The sequence below is a fragment of the Ursus maritimus genome, unplaced genomic scaffold (genome assembly GCF_017311325.1).
Source record: "Ursus maritimus isolate PB19 unplaced genomic scaffold, ASM1731132v1 scaffold_1, whole genome shotgun sequence".
NCBI classification, from domain to species: Eukaryota; Metazoa; Chordata; class Mammalia; order Carnivora; family Ursidae; genus Ursus; species Ursus maritimus.
The window spans coordinates 8927733-8945929 of record NW_024423343.1 but is presented as its reverse complement, the minus strand read 5'-3'; the positions used below and the strand labels follow the sequence as shown (position 1 = coordinate 8945929).

Sequence of the window (18197 nt, the reverse complement as noted above, 5' to 3'; positions counted from 1 at the left end):
GAAGTTAAAGAGCCCTTGAGATAATGAGTACACGCCTTGGTCTCTGGGTAAACTAATGTCCCTCACAGTGAAGGAACACCCTTAAAACAGGATGAAAACCTGAGGACCTGGCCATTAGGGTTTCACATGGAACGAGAATAAGGTAATAGTGTGAGAGGTGCCCAAGGATTTATTTCCCTAAAACCATTAAAGAGATTATCAGAAGCCTTAGGTAAGCTCTCATATTTTTGTGTCAACGTACCAAGCAAAATGAATCGAATTTGGGGTTATAACAGAGCAACAAACGTGATGTCTTTTGTGTCACTGCAGTTTTGGGGTAGGACTCATACTTAGGATCTGTTGGTGGAAGGGGGTGCCCCGTTCAGAAGCAGCAGGCTTGTGATGGAGGGAGGTGCGGTAGCTCCACGCGTTGGGGAGAGAGCCTGTGTGGAAAGCAGGCCACGAGCTGAGAGCAGCCACGGCAGGAGAGGCAGGTGGGGGAAGAGGAGGGGAGCGGCGGCAGTCGGGGAGCCCGACCCAGGAGGGCGCTCGCTGCCATGCTTCTGGCACAGGCGGCACAGCTGGCCAGTAGGCGAGAGAGATGTGTGAACACTGTGCCAGAAATGTGATTCGCAGTATCTGACAGTCTGGATTGACCCTGCTGATAATTCCATTATCAGCCCTCAGTTAGGGCTGCTGCTTTGAGTTACATTCTCACTAAGGAGAAAGCAGCAGTGATGGAATCACTGGGTAAAGCAACCCTGTCAGGTCACGTTAGCCGGAGAGGGAGAGACTGGGCAGCGCCTGGCAGGTAGGTCTACCTGAGGAAGGGAAACTTTCCAGCACCGTGCAGAATGTGAAGAGTGGACTCTGGAAGAGACCGCGCTGAGAAGCTGCCCTGGCTTGTGTGTCTCAGCCGCTCCCGATCACACGGAAAGGGAGGCGCTCTTTAAAGAGGCCCCTGAACAGAGAGCTCTCCAAGAAACAAAACCAAGTAGGGCCCAAAACCAAGACAGCGTGGGGGAGAGAGAGAGACACAGACCTATCAGGCAGACCTTTCCTCCCCACCTGTCCCAGAAGGAACCCGGGTCAGAGTGGTGACAGTCTCATAGCTTCATGCCAGACGTGCTGACTGGGACGGAGGCCTCTCCTCTCGTGGTTTGCTGGTGTCCTCTTTGAGAGACTATTTGTGTCATAGAAAAAGGAGGATAGATCTGTGGCTTGCGCTGTCCTTGAAGAATGTGAGAGAAGAGTTTTCTCTCCAGAAAATGCACTCTGCACATAAAAACTTTCAAACAAATGCAGCTTATCCATAAACCTGAATATAAAGTCTGTGGAATGGGTGCTGAGTCTTAAAAGGAAATTAAAACTACCTGCTCCAGGGGCACCTGACTGGCTCAGTAGGAAGAGTGTGTGACTCTTGATTTTGGGGTCGTGAGTTCAGGGCCCACGTTGGGTGTAGAGATTACTTAAATAAATAAATATTTTTTAAAAATCTACCTGCTCTAAATGTGTGCAAGATTTGTAGCTTGAATGAACGTGTACTAAGATAGTAAATTAGTAGCCCAGTGTTGTTTGTGTTTTCATTTTTGAGGACTTAAGGAGATGGGGAGGGGCATCAGAAGGCCAACAAATATATTTCCAATTTTTCCAGAGTAAAAGAAGGTAGATTCCCCAGAGAGGCTGGTGGAGCTTGGAGCTCGATGTTATACCTGTGTAAGGTTCTAGAAAGTATTTCTAAAGAGATGATTTCTGAGCATTTTGGAAAGGAAACCGTGTACCCACAGCCAGCATGGATTCACGAAGAGTAAGTTCAGTCATATTAATCTCATAGATGCCAGTAGATGAGGGGACTAAGAGTGTGTGGCTGCCTGGGTTCATTTCCCACCTCTGCTGTGGATTTCATCTTAAGCTCTTCATCTGTTAGGATGGAGGTAATAACACTAGTGTGTCAGGGTGACATACATAGCTGTTCCTTTATGACCGAGAGGATATACTCGATGTTGAATAATCGTACAAATCTGTTTTCACGGAATCAGTGAAAAGATAGGAGCTCGAGTCTCAGTGTTGTGATCTACAGCTAATTGAATGCCATATCCATAAGGTGCTAGAGAATGGATTGCCATCACCCTGGAGAGAAATTTCTAGTGGATATCCACTGGGCTTTTTCTCAGCCCAGCTGAACATTGTTAATGACTTAGATAGATAAAGGGTGACAAGGCCTACTTATCAAATGTGTGGGTGATAGCTGTGAAGGGAAAGATAGCAGACAATGGTGATCCTAATATAAGGCTTCGTAGAGATCCGGAGAGGCCAGAATGGAACAGGACGATGACTGAAGTCTTCCACTTGAGGACCCAACTCTGTAATTAAGGGATGTGGGAATAAGGCATAACAATATAGTTAATAGTAAATATAACAATTACTAAGTGTAATAGTTACTAAAATGTAGGCAGTTTCACATCCGACTCAACCATCTCCTTTACAGAAAAGGAAACTGGAGTCTAGAAATGTTGGGTGAAGTGAGGCTATAAATGGGGAAGCCAGAATTTGAACCCAGGCAGTCTGCCTCCAGAGCCCACTCTGAGGAAGCAAAATTCTGAATACATCCTGTAACATTAAACAGTGTGATGCTGCTGCCCCAGAGCCACATGTGACCACACAGTGTGTGACCTAAGGAGCTGATGATGGTCTCACCCACTATAAGCCATTAAGGTAACAACACATAAATGTGTTCCGTTCCAGGCGCTACACTTTAAGAGGCATATAGACAAATAGATGACTTTCAGAAGACAGTAGATGGTGAGGGGGACTCAGAACCTGTCATGCGAGGAGTGGTTAAAGGAACTTGGACGTATTTAGCCTGGAGAAGAGAAGACTCGGTAGGGACTTGCCGTGAGAGCACTACATGTATGTGAAGTGGGTCCTGTAGAAAGTGGGTTGAACGTATTTCTGTTGGCTCTGACAGTTTCTGGAAATCACCTGGGGATAGGTTTGACTCTAGCACAGGGAGAACTTTCTAACCCTCAAGAGCTCCAAACACACATTTGGAAGAATTGAGTCTTGTCCTGGGACACGGTCAAGCATTAAGGAGGAAAATGAGCCACACAACTTGCCAAGGCTCTGTGAAATCGAGCCCTGGGGTCTGTGGCATTTCTTCAGGGACCCCAGGGCCATCTTTGCCACATGGTGTTTGAGGCCCCACCTTACTGACTTTTAGGAATCTTTTTAAATTCAGCATACCCTAAAAGTTGGCTGCTCAATCTGCTGGGCTTGGGAGATGACCCCTGCCTTTCTCCCAGTCCTGCCAGGGCCTTGGATATACTAGAATTTAGATAGGGAGGAAATCAGAGATCCCTCTCCTTCTCCCCACTGCTAGCTGACCCAGCACCTTGTGCTCTGGGACCAGTGGCACCCTGGAAATTTTGCAGGTTGCTGACCACTGACTGCATGACCTTTTCCCTTTGTCTTCTCTGTTGATTTCTGTCCCCCACCGTGGCTTGAACTCTCCGGAGCTCTTGGCTCTAGCCCCTAGGCTGAGGTTCCTTCTCATCGCTCAGTAGGAAGAGGCTCTGCCCAAGTCCCCACCTCCTCTTTTCCCTGCTTTAGAATATGCCTTTTTCAGTGCGCGCTCAGCAGTTGCTCCTTTCCTGCCAACGTGTCACTCCTCTCCAGGCCCTGGTGTGGCCCGTCTTGACAAGGAGCTTTCGTCCTGCGGTGCACTGGGGTCCAGCTCCTACTCCAGCAGTCTCAGAGCGCCCCTTCAGTCTCTCCAACCCCAAGACCATTGACAGTGGTTTCCTGAGTTTCCTTGTCTCTTAAAACCAAATGGTAATAGAATCTTTCCTAGACGGGGAGATGTTAGAGGTCCCCCTTCTCCTGTGTGGCCCAGCTGTGAGGCTCTTGCTCCTATTTGAGATCTGTCCTTCAGAGTGCTTTCCTCACTCAAAACTTCAGTAAAAATCTGTTGCACCACATATTTAGGACTTGCTTTCTAGAGCAGCATTTTCTACCTACCCGTCCCTAATAGCAACCCCAGTTGAGAGCCATTGTCTTTAGGACCCCCGCCATCGGCATTCTCTCTGTCAGATTATGGCAGAGCAGTGAACACTGGGTTCCTTTCACTGTACTTCCTTACATTGGTCTCCAGAATGACTTAGCCACAAAAAAAAAAAAAAAAGTAGAAATGACACTTAGTTTTGCATGGATCCTGACACACGAATCCCTTAATTCGCTTATTCATTTGTCCATTCAGCTCACTCCACAAGCCTGAGTGCCAGCCCTGTGCCAGGCACGGCTCTGTAGGCGCTGAGGCTCAGCAGTGAGCCAGACAAACCCCCACCCTTGAGGCTCCTGTGGGGGGAGGGAGGGGGGACACCGCCATAAACAGATGACGGTAGCATCCTTCATATATTCATTTCAAGGTCTGTGTACCTCTCTCCCTAATAGCTGACCCCCGTGGCCAGTATGCTAAGATAATATAAATTCTCCTTTCCCTCCCCCGCCATCTCCTGCCCCATATGGGGAAGCTTCGTAGCATTTCTTTTCCAGCTTCTTAAGGGTGCTCAAAGTTCAGGTTTTCTCATTTTGTCAATTTAATCCCCGGGGGAGGGGGGTGGTATTTGGGAAAAAATTAGGTAGGTCTTTCCTGGGCATACAGTGCATACCCTATCCAGCAGTTTGAACACCTGTAAATCTTTGGGGTGGTTAGAAGCCTTCTTAAAACCATACTTTGAAGATTGCTTGATGTGATGTTTTCCCAAACCTGTTCCCTGATTTTGTTGGTTCATTCATTTATTTATTAAATATTAAGCTCTTACTATGTGCTGGGCACTGCGTGGGTGCTGGGGATTCAAAGATTAGTAAAAATAGACATGGCCATTATATTTATAGAACTTACAGTCTAGCATGAGAGAGACGGTAATCAGATAATCCCACAGACATAAAGATGACTTTGTCCATGCTTCAGTGCTAGTGATCAGTCTGGAAGGCTTCTCTATAGCAGTGATGTGGGAGCAAGGTTTGAAGGTGGTAGTTAGCTAGGCCGAGGAGAAAGCCTGTGTGAGGAAGGCCTCTCAGGGAAGGGCAGTTACACAGGAGGCAACAGAATAGCTCCCTGCAGGATCTCTCGAGACCTGCGAGATCCCCACGCGGAAACTGGAGCTGTAGCACTTTCCATGTGCGTTTGACCGTGGAACGTTTCCTAGAGCATTTCTCAGGACCAGCATTACACTTGGACGTACTTCAGGAAACACTAGGTCATCATGCCCTGGGCCACTCAAACATAAACAGCTAAGAAAACAAGGAGAGTTGTTCAGAGAATGGGGATTATTGGCACGACACTCTCCAGTGGGCGGCTCTAAAGGAATTGTATTCACTAACTCACCAAGTAGCAGCTGACCGTTTCGTTGTCACGGGTTCCCATTCTCTTTCCTACCTGGTGAGACAAAGGCTAGTTTGTTGCTAACTTCCAGGTCCTTAAAGGCAGGGATCACATCTTTTGTCTTTGTAGCCCCAGCACCTAGAACTTTACCTGGCACATAGTAGATATTTTCTGAATGAATGACCCTTGAGTTGTATCCTGGGAGAGCCATATGGTGAAGCATAAGCTCTTGTGTGTAATCATGCGGAACTGGACTCTAGGACATTCTGTGTTGGAGTCTACATTTTTGCAGCATTAGTCTGCTTACTTAGGAGCTAATGTTTATAACGTGGGTTTTTTAAAAAACATTCTGTTCCTGAAAAAAAGATTGCATTAGATATGAAACTGAATGTAACAGAATTTAGGAGGAAGAAAATGGAACCTCCAGCACTTTTTCTAATGAAAGAAATTCCCTCTTTCTCCACCAGGAGCAGTATTCTATTTGACATTTTACTACAGTGGTTTACTTTTATTTCACTTTATTGCTTTATTCCCTTTCTTTGATTTTATATTTCTTTGAATTTATATGTTGGTTTTTAAATTTTTCCGTCTAAGATCTGTAGATCTGTGACTAATCACAATCATTACAATCACAGTTTCAAATTATTAATGATTTGATTCACTCTTACCTAGAATCAGCATTTTCAATATAATTCATGTTCAGATGTTTTTAAGTATAGTGATTTTTAACAGTCTTTATCAGGTAAAATGGCGTGGCATGTTTTAGGATTCTCTTTTCTAAAAGAACTTGAATGCAGAACAACTGTAAAATAGTGTATTTTCTTTCTTTAGGATTTACTTACGAGACATAAATTGCTCAGTGCAGAATTTTTGGAACAACATTATGATAAAGTAAGTATATGAAATACTACCTTAAAATTTTAAGTTTGGGGACACCTGGGTGGCCCAGTTAGTTAAGCATCCGACTCTTCATTTCAGCTCAGGTCACGATCTCAGGGTCATGGGATCGAGCCCCGAGTCAGGCTCTGTCCGTGCTCTGTGTGGAGCCTGCTTAAGATTCCCTCTCTCCCTCTCTCCCTCTCTCCCTCTCTCCCTCTCTCCCTCTCTCTCTCTCTCTCTCTCTCTCTCTCTCTCTCTCTCTCTCCCTCTCTCCCTCTCTCCCTCTCTCCCTCTCTCTCTCTCCCTCTCTCCCTCTCTCTCTCTCTCTCTCTCTCTCTCTCTCTCTCTCTCTCTCTCTCTCTCTCCCTCTCTCTCTCTCTCTCTCTCTCTCTCTCTCTCTCTCTCTCTCTCTCTCTCTCTCTCTCTCTCTCTCTCTCTCTCTCTCTCTCTCTCTCTCTCTCTCTCTCTCTCTCTCTCTCTCTCTCTCTCTCTCTCTCTCTCTCTCTCTCTCTCTCTCTCTCTCTCTCTCTCTCTCTCTCTCTCTCTCTCTCTCTCTCTCTCTCTCTCTCTCTCTCTCTCTCTCTCTCTCTCTCTCTCTCTCTCTCTCTCTCTCTCTCTCTCTCTCTCTCTCTCTCTCTCTCTCTCTCTCTCTCTCTCTCTCTCTCTCTCTCTCTCTCTCTCTCTCTCTCTCTCTCTCTCTCTCTCTCTCTCTCTCTCTCTCTCTCTCTCTCTCTCTCTCTCTCTCTCTCTCTCTCTCTCTCTCTCTCTCTCTCTCTCTCTCTCTCTCTCTCTCTCTCTCTCTCTCTCTCTCTCTCTCTCTCTCTCTCTCTCTCTCTCTCTCTCTCTCTCTCTCTCTCTCTCTCTCTCTCTCTCTCTCTCTCTCTCTCTCCCTCTCTCCCTCTCTCCCTCTCTCTCTCTCTCTCTCTCTCTCTCTCTCTCTCTCTCTCTCTCTCTCTCTCTCTCTCTCTCTCTCTCCCTCTCTCCCTCTCCCTCTCCCTCTCTCCCTCTCTCCCTCTGCCCTGTTCATGCATGTGCCTTCTTTCTCTCTCTCAAATAAATACATAAATAATAAAATCATAAGTTTTGTACCAGAAATGAAATATTTAAGTTAGATTTTTATACCAGATACTTATTTTGCATACGTAATGGTTTTAAATGGTGCTATAAACATTTCTTTACTGATATGAGGTATAGAGTGTTAACGTGGTCAGCAGCTGAATTTTATCTTTTTGACTGACACACTACCCTTTGCATTTTTTCTTGCTTTAGGGGAGGAAATAAAAGTGTTTTGTTGCTGAATGACAATATACAGTTAAGATAAAAAGAAAATTATCATCAGACTTAACTCTTCCTTCCTTTCCATCAGTCGCTGNNNNCTGCTGCTTCCAGGAGAGGGAAGGTGGGGCAGTGACCTTGAGGGTGAGAAGAGCACTAGACTGGGATGGAGGGGGGCTCTGCTCCTGCCCTGTGCCTGCCTCCTGGTGGCCATGACCAAGGCTGTTACCCCGGGGGACTCAGACATCGGTCCTCCTTATAAAGTGAGGACAGTGGACTAGCCCAGCAATAAGGTCCCTTCCAGGTTGAGCCCGTGTCACACTTCCTGGTACTAAACTCCCAGAAGTGCGTAAACAATTCTGAGTGCCCTGGATCGGCACAGCAGCCCTCAGGCCACAGTGTCAGGGGCTCTGCTCCCCACCGTGCCCCTGAGCACTTCCTTATGCCAGACTAGTTTAACTGCCCTGCTGTCCACACCCTATGGGTGTGCTTAGAGAAGTTAGGATAATAACAGCCCACTTAAGGGGTACCTGGGTGGCTCAGTCATTAAGCGTCTGCCTTCGGCTCAGGGCGCGATCCTGGCGTTATGGGATCGAGCCCCACATCAGGCTCCTCCGCTGGGAGCCTGCTTCTTCCTCTCCCACTCCCCCTGCTTGTGTTCCCTCTCTTTCTGGCTGTCTCTCTCTGTCAAATAAATAAATAAAATCTTAAAAAAAAAATAGCAGCCCACTTAAAATTCCTGTCTAACCCATGAGATTTGGCGTAGGTTTTCATTCTTCACTGGTCATTTGAATTTTTGAAATCCTAGGCACACACTGTTAATACTTGCCATTCACTTTGCTGTTCAACTAAATTGTAAGATTCTCAGAGGCAAAATCTGTGCTTTCGAACTCTTTTGTGCTCCTCTCTCCCTCCCACTCGGTAACCTCTATCATGCAGTGTTGCTCACATAGGAAGGCCCGCATAGAAAGCCTCATGACACTGCTGGGCATCGCTTGTTTTAAATTTTCCGTGTGGATGTGGTACGTTTCTTTGTGTGTGCGTTGGTTTAAAATGGGAGCACGGTCATCTCAGGGGTGCCTTTCCATAGCAGTTAGAAGCATGGGCTTCCACACCAGGCTGCCCGGAGTCTGGCTTCAAGTCCTGGCCCCACCTTGGGCCGCTGCCTCCATTCACCCTCTGCCTTCAGAATCCTCAGCCCTAAAAGAAGCCTCATAATAGCACTGTCAACGGTTGTCATGGGTTGTTGTGAGGATTACTGAGAAGGTGTGTGTCACTCGCATGACAGCAGCGCCTAGAACACCGTATGCAGCTAGTAAACATCGGCACGTTGTTTGTGCTACTGCCTGGTCTCCGAGATTCTCTAACTGAACATACCAGTATCTTAGTTTAAAGCCCACTGAAGATACAAACTAACAGTGACATCAGTTTAGTTTTGTAGTAAAATATTTTCCTACATGTTATTAATGGGTGTCATTGGTTAGCAGAATTTCAGGAAAATCTATGTGAGGCAGCTAACAGAAGTGTGTAGGCCGTGTGGTCAGATCTGAGCGAGCGAGAAGGCGAGCAAGGAGCTTAGGGATGCGATGACACAAAACTATGTCATCTGAAGTCCTGTCCACTTGGGCCCTGAGCTTTCTAATAATAACCAGACGCATAGGGGGAAACAGAATCTGTTAAAAAATCACAACATCTGTAAAACAAAACACATTTCTCCCGTTGGTGTTCTCAGGGGAATTCAGTCAGAGTGGCAGGTAGTGGACGCAGCCCTTGAGGTGACTGAAATGCCGAACTGAAGTGTAGTTAGTTCCCCGAGAGCAGATCTTCGAGGAGCCCCGGCGGTGCCTGTCCTCACGCGATATTCCTAACCCAGGGAGGAGATCCGACATCCGCGGGGGAGCACATGGACTGCACGCGCGCTCTTCAGCCAGTCCTCCGTCAGGATAATCTCTTGCACCTAAGCTCAGCCTAAGAAGTAGGCAGCAGAAAATCTTAACCTGCGTCTTCTGTCAAGAACTTGGGGGGGGTACCTGTTCGTGTTACCGATTAAAGGCGGGTCCAGTTGTTCGGATCGTTGGTTTGATGATCCTTTGAGGAGAAGGTTGGGTTAACATCCTTCTCTGAAGAAGAAGTAGTCTGCCATCCCACCTCTGGCTAGAGATACGCGTATGTTCGGGGTTAGCTCTAAAGCAAGAGTCAGAAAACCTTCTCTGTAACAGGCCAGGTAGTAAATACTCGAGGCTTCCTGGCCATGCAGTCTCTCTCGACTCTCCTGTCTTGTGCTGAGAAAGCAGCCATAAACAATACATAAACAGACTTACTTACAGTACATGAATGAGCGTGGCTGTGTTCCCGCAAAGCTTTATTTCTAAAAGCGGGTGGCAGGCTCGACTGGGCCCACGGGCTGCACTTGGCTAACGCCTGCTCTGCATCACAGATGAATGGCTGGTAAGCACCGTGGTGAAGCACAGGCACAAACAGTTTCAGCAGGTGTGGCCTCGGCCCCTGTGCGTCCCTCGTTTCCATTTCCTACCTCCTGCTTTTGATGGGCTTCTTCCCATGCCAGTGACGCGGCGCTCGGTAGTGAGCACCGGTGTGTAAATCCGGTGGACACGTGTCACTTCCTAAGTGTGTCACATTGTGCATTCTCCAGTCTTCACCCATGCTGTGTTCTTCCCTCTTTATCTCTGAAGAATTTTCCTCCTCCCCTTTTCTAAAGGAAATTGCTGCCGTTATTCAAGATTGAGCCCAGGTCCCAACTTCTCTAGGACACCTACCTATTTGACAGTGCTGAATTTCTCCCCACCTATTTTAATTTTAATGATTTTCTCCCTTGCTTGATGCATTGAAAGAACAGGTAACTTTTCTGTTTGTGGTTGTTCCTTAGGCTCACTGAATTGTAAAAAATAAGAATTTTCTAACACCAAGAATGAGAGCTGACTCCACTTTGAGAAACAGTGTTTCTCACTGTGTTTTGTGCATATGGAGTTTGGATGACAGAAGAGGACCAGATTTAAGCCAAATGGGCCTGGCTAGCCTGGGTGAGGGTCGGTCCCAGGAGCCCTCCTCCTGGAGGTCATCCTCGGGCACTCCTAAGGATCTCTGAGCACCACTGAGGAAGGCTGTGTGAGACAGAAGGGCAGCAGGTGGTCTTTGTGGTGGTAGAAGTTCGTGCTCAAGGGCGCCTGGGTGGGTAGTCGGTAAGCATCTGACTTTGGCTCAGGTCATGGTCTCAGTGTCCTGGGATCGAGCCCCATGACTGGCTTCCTGCTCAGCAGGGAGTCTGCTTATCACTCTCCCTCTCCCACTGCCCCCCTCCCTGCTCATGCTCTCTCACTCTCTCTCCAGTAAGTAAAATCTTAAAAAAAAAAAAAAAAAAGTTTGTGTTCAAGCTTTTTAATGTTCTCTACCAATATTTAAAATATAATATCTGAAACATGTTTTCTTATCTTTTAGTTCTTCAGTGAATATGAGAAGTTACTTCATTCAGAAAATTATGTGACAAAAAGACAGTCACTCAAGGTATGACTGATTATTTTATATGGTTTACTTCTCTTCACCCTGTGTTTGAAACTTGTATTTGGGGAAAAGGAGATATGCTGGTGTGGGTCTTAGACCTTTGAGAGGAAAATACATTTGTCCATGGTCCAGATTGTTGTGGAAAAGAAGGAGTTCAGCAGTGGTCCACACAGGGCACTGCCCACCTGCCTGGAGGTAGGGATACCAAAATGGAATATACAGAATTGTGAAAAAGTCTGTATGCTATTAGCAATGCTCTTAGCATTGCTATATTTTACATTTGGAAGCCTATTTTTGAAACTTAGAATTATCTCAACCAGAAGAAGGCCCAGTAGCTGTTTTGCCCCCCAGCACAGCGCAGGCTTTTTGGCGCGGGGGGGTGTGAAGGGGATGTGCGCAGTGAAACCTCGAACCACGGGCAGTTCTGGCTGCTTTGTCTCAACCTGGGATATGAATGGTTCCATTTGAAATTTACATTTAAGATTTAAAACTCTGGAACAGGGTTTGGCAGACTGTAACTCATGCAGTGGGGGACCAGTCATAGCCACAGTTTGGAAATGTGTCGCTGCCGAAAGGTCCGATCAGCCCGGGGCACTTCCCACTCATTGCTGCTGTTCAGGCCTCGCCTCCCAGCCTGGCCCGTAGTCCAGCATCCGGGATCCTGAACCTCCTCCCTTCTCCAGGGGTGCTGGCTGGCGATGGCCACTGATCAGACCAGTCTTTTCATCTTTGCGTGGGGGGTGGGGGGGAGCGGGTGGTACCTCTGGCGGCTGTTTAAGGGCATTTTCTTCCCTGCACATCAGTGTGATGTCATATGTATTTGTAAGATTCATGATGTAGTGTAGGCTCCCCTGTGGATCTCAACACTGTAAAGTGGCCCCACACCAGCAGCCCCTTTCTGCCCGAGGGCCAAGGACACCCTGTCCTGCCAGCATCACACAGACATGAGCAGCTGGATGGAGCCAGCGTCTTCCAAGGCCAAAGATGCCAGGCAGGATTACCTAGGGTAGTAGCTTCCAGGGTCAAGACCTCTTCATAGGAGAGAGAGCAGGGTAGTTTATTGGCAAACCAGTAGACTTTGACCAAATTCTGAATTTTGGGGCTGCTTAGATAAGAAGGGCTTTCAAGACCTTTCTGCCACTTACAAATTGCCAACATGAGAAGGAAGGTTAAGACTGCCATTTGCAAGCCCTTAGTCATGGACACGTCTTGGGCCAGTCTTCGGCTCCTGCAGTTTCATAACACCTCATGAACGCATGGAGCAGTCTTGAGGACCGGTAGTACTTTAAAAATGGGTTTTAATTTGTACTCCTTTTTTTTGCAGCTACATTGGCATTTATTATTCTTATAGTCATTTTATCAGCAAATGTATATTCCCTGTGCAAGACCTCAGACTTTTATGTCTAAAGAAATTTAACGAATTACCAGTTACCCTCCTGCAGATAACTAGACTGATAACCTCCAGATAACCAAATGAGCCATGTTCAGTATTTCTTTGGTTTCTGTGAGAGAAAATGAACACCAGTAAAGCTATAAACCTTCACATACTTAATAGTAACTTTGAGTCTTCATAAGAGTAAAGACTTGCTGCTGCTTATCTTGAAAGTTGTATATTTTGTGATGCAGATTGATGTGAAGCCGAGCTTGAGCTTCTGAATTCTTCCTATAATTTCTTTATCAATCCTAAGTAGAATAGATTTATTCTCCTGCACATCAGGTTATTTTTGATTTCATATGATGACGTGTTGCTTATCTAGAGATCAGTTGTCTGGCAAGTTCCAAGTATCTAGAACATAGCCAGGAATCCAGAAAGGAATTAACGAAAGCAGTTAATCCAGAATAACTGTATTCATGCATTTTGCTTCCCTCAGACCTCACCCCATGTCTCTGTTCAGACTCAAGTCTGACGTGCTTTGCACATACATATCCATGCTTTTACTCCTCACTGCACTCTCGTGAGATGTTGGAACTGGGGCACAGGGCAAATTAAATAATGTGTTCAAGGTTGCATAGCTCACAGGGAGCGGGGGGGCAGCATTTGAACCCAGGCAGGCTGGTGCCAGGGCCGGGCTCTCTACCACACTGCTTCTGCCTCTATCCACAAGGACTGCAGCTCGACCCCTAGCCCACAGCAGGCATGCTAGGCCCGCACTAGGAATCGGCCCACTGTCAGACAACACGAAGGGGTGACTGCTGGTTTCGGAAAAAGACGAGAGCAGGCAGTGACCATTTGAAAACCAAGGACTGATGTGGTATGACGGACTCCTTAGAACTCAGTGAGCCCTGGAGACAGGCTTTTTCTAGCTTAATTGATATCATTAGTGTTGATGAGGAGTCATTAAGAAAAAATTGGAGTGTCTTCAGGATACTTTGCAGAAGAAAGAACAGAGAAATATTCATTCTTGTAAACCTTCCTGAATCAGGATGAAAGCATAACTCGAAGGCTAAAGGGTAAGTGTATGCAAGCTTTGGACCTGGAACCTTCTGTCCTGGGAAGTCCAGATAAATAATTTTTCAATTAAGCTAAGATTTGTAGTTAAACAAGAATAATCAGTAACTTACCTTCTGACCATTTTCTTTGATAGTTTTTTTTTTTTTTTTTTTTAATGAGATCTGGTAAATGCATATTTAAAGAGTAGGCTCTGACAGTTTCAGATTCGGGGCCCATGTGCCTTGGAATATGTCAAGAGCGAGAGCAGTGTTGGACTGCCCATAGGCTTCCCCCAAAAGAAAGGCCTAAGTGTTTAAGTGGCAAGTAGTGGACACTCAGTAATGTTTCAATTAGAATTTCAGTTCAGCTCATCAGTCTTTTGAGTACCTGCTAATATTCTTTGCTTAACAATGATGATTTTAAAGTGAATTATTTTTTTAAACTTTGGTTTTACTTGAAATCTTGATGAGTTAATTGTTTAAATGTCTTCTCAGCTTCTCGGTGAACTACTCTTAGACAGACACAACTTCACAATTATGACAAAGTACATCAGTAAACCAGAGAACCTCAAGTTAATGATGAATCTCCTACGGGACAAGAGTCGTAACATCCAGTTTGAGGCCTTCCACGTCTTTAAGGTAGAGTATTAGAGCCATAGACAGTATTTCCCTCCAGAGTTGTTACCTCATTTCGTTTACCGGTGGTTGAAATATTATGCACCTCATTTGGTGATCTAAGCGACCCAACAGTCAGTATTCATCTTTGTGTAGTATAACATTTAAATAAAAATGGACCCAGAAACAGGGTATATCATCTGGACTGGAGACAAGAAAAGTGTGTATTATAGAGGAGCGCCATTTATCTTTGGCACAGAATATTATTAATCACAAAGTAAATCCATTTCTTGATGCTTTTCTTGGAGGGTTTAGTACTTAAAATCCATTCTGGCTTTCTGTGCCCAGAAATAATTTCTGCCCATATTATTCTAAAATCCGTCTATATTTAATACCGGCTACTGAATTTCAGAGCATGAGTGAATGTGTCAGTCCTCTTGACTGAAACATATAATTCTCCCCCCTCTCTTGTGCGCGCGCACGCGCAGACACACGCACACACGCACACACACACACACACACACACACACACACACAGAGCTGTTGTCAAATGAGATCTTCCAAAGCAGATGCCCCTGCAGTGTGACTTGACCATGTGCCGCCCGGCTCTGCTGACTGCAGCGCGGCCGCCGGGGTCTCGTTCTTCCCTGTGACTGACGCCGGTTTCTCTCCCTGCAGGTGTTTGTAGCCAATCCCAACAAGACGCAGCCCATCCTAGACATCCTCCTCAAGAACCAGACCAAACTCATAGAGTTCCTCAGCAAGTTTCAGAATGACAGGACCGAGGACGAACAATTTAACGATGAGAAGACCTATTTAGTTAAACAGATCAGGGATTTGAAGAGACCAGCTCAGCAAGAAGCCTAATTTCCAATCAACATCTAAAATAGTAAATCCAAATTCAGCATTTGCTGTTAGCTATTCAGCATCAGGCGCTCTTATCGGTTCATGAGGAACTTTACTGCTAACCTGCTGTTAAGTGAACGGTTTTTCATTTTACCTTTTTTGTTTTTTTTAGTCCAAGTTGGAGAACGTAGCTGCTGCTTTCTTGCACACTAGAGCACACGTGGACTTTCTCTTGATCTTTGTGTCGTTTCAGAGTTCGAGGACTCTGTTTGCTGTAGGAGTTCTGAACGTGGCTAGTTCCCGAAGGCAGATGTGTAGATGGTGGTGTGGTTTAGGGGAGAAGGGGATTGCAGTTATCAGATTAAACCTGCGTGTTTGCATTGATCTCTGTGCAAGATCTGAGCGTGGATTCGTGGTAAGGGCGTACGCCTTCACTAAAGGAAGATGGAGCAGAGCTGTATTTGAAATCAGAGGGCAACTGTATCCAAGATGTGAGCTTTTTGGGTGGATAAAGTTGACGTGCGAATAAATTGATAGCGACTTCTCAAAGGTGTGAAGCTTCATAAGGTCATAAGGAAAATGTAAATATGCTTTTCACAGCTTTCTAGAATTTTTTGACATTTGATTTTCTTGAGACTTGTAAACCTGGATATGTTGAAGGGTATTTGTTAATTTTACTTTTTGGAAGGTATTTTAAACCAGTAGAGCTAACGGTGACACCTTGCGTTTGATTTCAACAATGCTTACAGGTTTCTTTTGTATATAATTCTTAGAATGCTCATTTCTTTTAAATGATTTAATTTGTACAGCAGAGGAATGTTACTGTATTAGTATGTAACTATTACCTAATATTGAGTTTTTGCAAAAAAAAAAAAATGAATGCTCATATGTAATTGAAATACTTCCGATCACATGAAAATGCTGATTTAACATTTAAGTATCACAGCATTAAAAGAAAAAATGGAAACCAATCCTTTGTATTCAGTTACCTACTGGGGAGCCATCAGTCGGCTTCGCTTTCCTGCGCGATGTTGGCCTTATTCATTTAAATGAGTCATGAGTTTGCCAGATACGGATGATCCCGATTATGCTAAATTACTGCTGATTCTCCTTGTGGGGGAAACCTCTTAGAGCACCTTTTCCTTCTTAGAGTAAGTAATCCAGTACCATAGTTGTGAAACTGAATAATTAAAACTTTGGCTTCTCTTAGGAAAAGAAGAGTCCCTAGTCTAGGTGTCCTATGGGGAAATTTATTTTTTTTAATGTCCTGTTCCTTAATGCTGCAGATGATCAGTATTTATGAAGTCACTGATTTTGCACCACTTTTTGTTACTGTGACCACGGCAGAACAACGTCTCCTAGAACATATCTGTGTAAAGTTACTAGAATGGTATCTGTTCATCTTAGTGATACAGAGATCACAACTAACAACAAATCAGTTTGCCAGTTCAAATTCAGCATGGCCGTAGCTGATTAAGAAATTTATATAATTACTCTTTGCTAGCCTCTCTCACTAATTGAATTATTTATCAGCCAGCAAAATGAGACTCCCAATGGATGTTTTAAGCATGAGGTTTTCAGACCTCCTAGGAATACCAGTGGGAAAAACAGCTCCAGGAAACATAGATGTGTTTTTATTCCATCTCATTAAAAAGGCAGCCTACGTTATAATTGGTTTTTCTGAGGCTGTCTTTTCCAAAATCCGTGTAAAATAATTCATGTTTTTTCTATCGGAAGTAAGGAAAGCAATCCAAGCTCCTCAAAATGAAAATACCCACGATGTTTAGGAAGGGAACGGCAGACTTGACCGTGTGAAGCGTTCTGGTTCTTGTGGTCTCGTGCTTGGTATCTGGGTTTAGCGTGAAAACATTAGTTAACACCAAGTGGAAGAAAGGTTTCCTTGCCAAGCTGGTTCTTCGAACTTCGAACAACCAAGCGCTTCCACTTGGGCGGTGGCCTCGCAGCACTAGCGCCTCGTGTGGAGGCAGTGGGGGTGCAGCCTGTCAAAACCCTTATGCCACGGATGCACTGGGATCTGGGCAGTTAAGACTTGTTTTGTTTTTGTTTTTTAACAAAAATGTGAAAACATTCAAAGTTGAAGAGTTGCATTTGAAGTTATGATCATTTACTATATCCATATTACCAAAACTATTATACTGGAAGTGGTTTCTTTTTGTGTTATAAAGGCTTAATTTTACTTAAGTCAGTTACAGTTACTCAATGTGATTTTTAACCCTTAAAAAAAAAGGTGGAGATGTATACAATTGTTAACAATGCCATGAAAGCATTTCTTTTCTCCTGAGGAAACGTAAATTTCTTATCAGACTATCTGGCTGGCCCTGTTATTTAAATTAAAATAAAATTTTGGAGAAACAGCATTGTCTGTTTTTATGGTGTCTTACAGATTGTTGCATCTGTGTCTCCGTGAACGGCGCTCTCAGGAGACGCACCAGCACAAATCTTGTCGCAGACTAACCGGAAACAGCACACACACTTCTCCGAGTCTTTTTTCCTATTCAAGGTTTTATTTTTGGAGTGAAATGCGACTTTCCCTTACGTGCTGGGGCTCCCAGCTCCCTGGCCCTGCCTCTCACAGTTCAGTATTGTCACCTGTTGTTTGATGGCTTTTTTAGACCCCAGCATTTGGGAGCGGATCCTTCAGCCATGGCTCTGTGACCCTTTATTGTGAACGTTCGAGGGTAAAACTCGACCACTGGGCAGGAGGGTTATAAAGGACAGGGTGAGATTACAGTGAAGGCAAGGGAGCCGCAGAAGCGCCAGAGCGACCGTCTGCCCCCGGGCCGCCTGGGCTGTGGGGCGCACGGTCCCTGTGCTTGCTTCTCATTTTAACCTTGGTCGGTGAATGGGACCGCCGTTCTCTGTGGGGATGGCATGGGACGTGTTCTTGCCCAGGCACTTCACGTGAACAACATCCTATTTATTTCTTCCAGGTAGTTCAGTCTGTCATCTCCAAAGGTGACAGGGTCCCATAAGGTCAGAACTCGTGACTTTGTCCTCTGATGAGACGGAAGAAGTGGCCACGCTGAGGGTTTGGCCTCATGGGTTAGCACACATTCCACTTCCTACCAGTCACCACCCAGGTGTCCCCTCCCCATGGCAAGAAAGACTGAGTGTCGGGCTGCTCAGAGTTAATGTGTAGCTCTTACCTGCCTCCTCTATTTATATATTTTATTTGTAAGGACTATAGACAATCGTGACTATAAAAGCTTTTGGGGGACTCAGTGCTCAATACCTTGTTCGTTCAGGAGAC

The 18197-nt window shown here is 45.4% G+C and overlaps 1 protein-coding gene across 1 annotated transcript in view; it reads left to right on the top strand.

The window, feature by feature from the left end:
- CAB39 (calcium binding protein 39) overlaps positions 1–17304 on the top strand; it is an 86826-nt gene extending 69522 nt beyond the window's left edge. The window contains exons 6-9 of the mRNA XM_040639229.1: positions 6194–6253; positions 10973–11038; positions 13961–14104; positions 14759–17304. Coding sequence (XP_040495163.1) covers positions 6194–6253; positions 10973–11038; positions 13961–14104; positions 14759–14947 — 459 coding nt within the window. The 3' untranslated portion in view covers positions 14948–17304. The remainder of the gene's footprint in view (positions 1–6193; positions 6254–10972; positions 11039–13960; positions 14105–14758) is intronic.
- Positions 17305–18197: the final 893 nt, after the last annotated feature.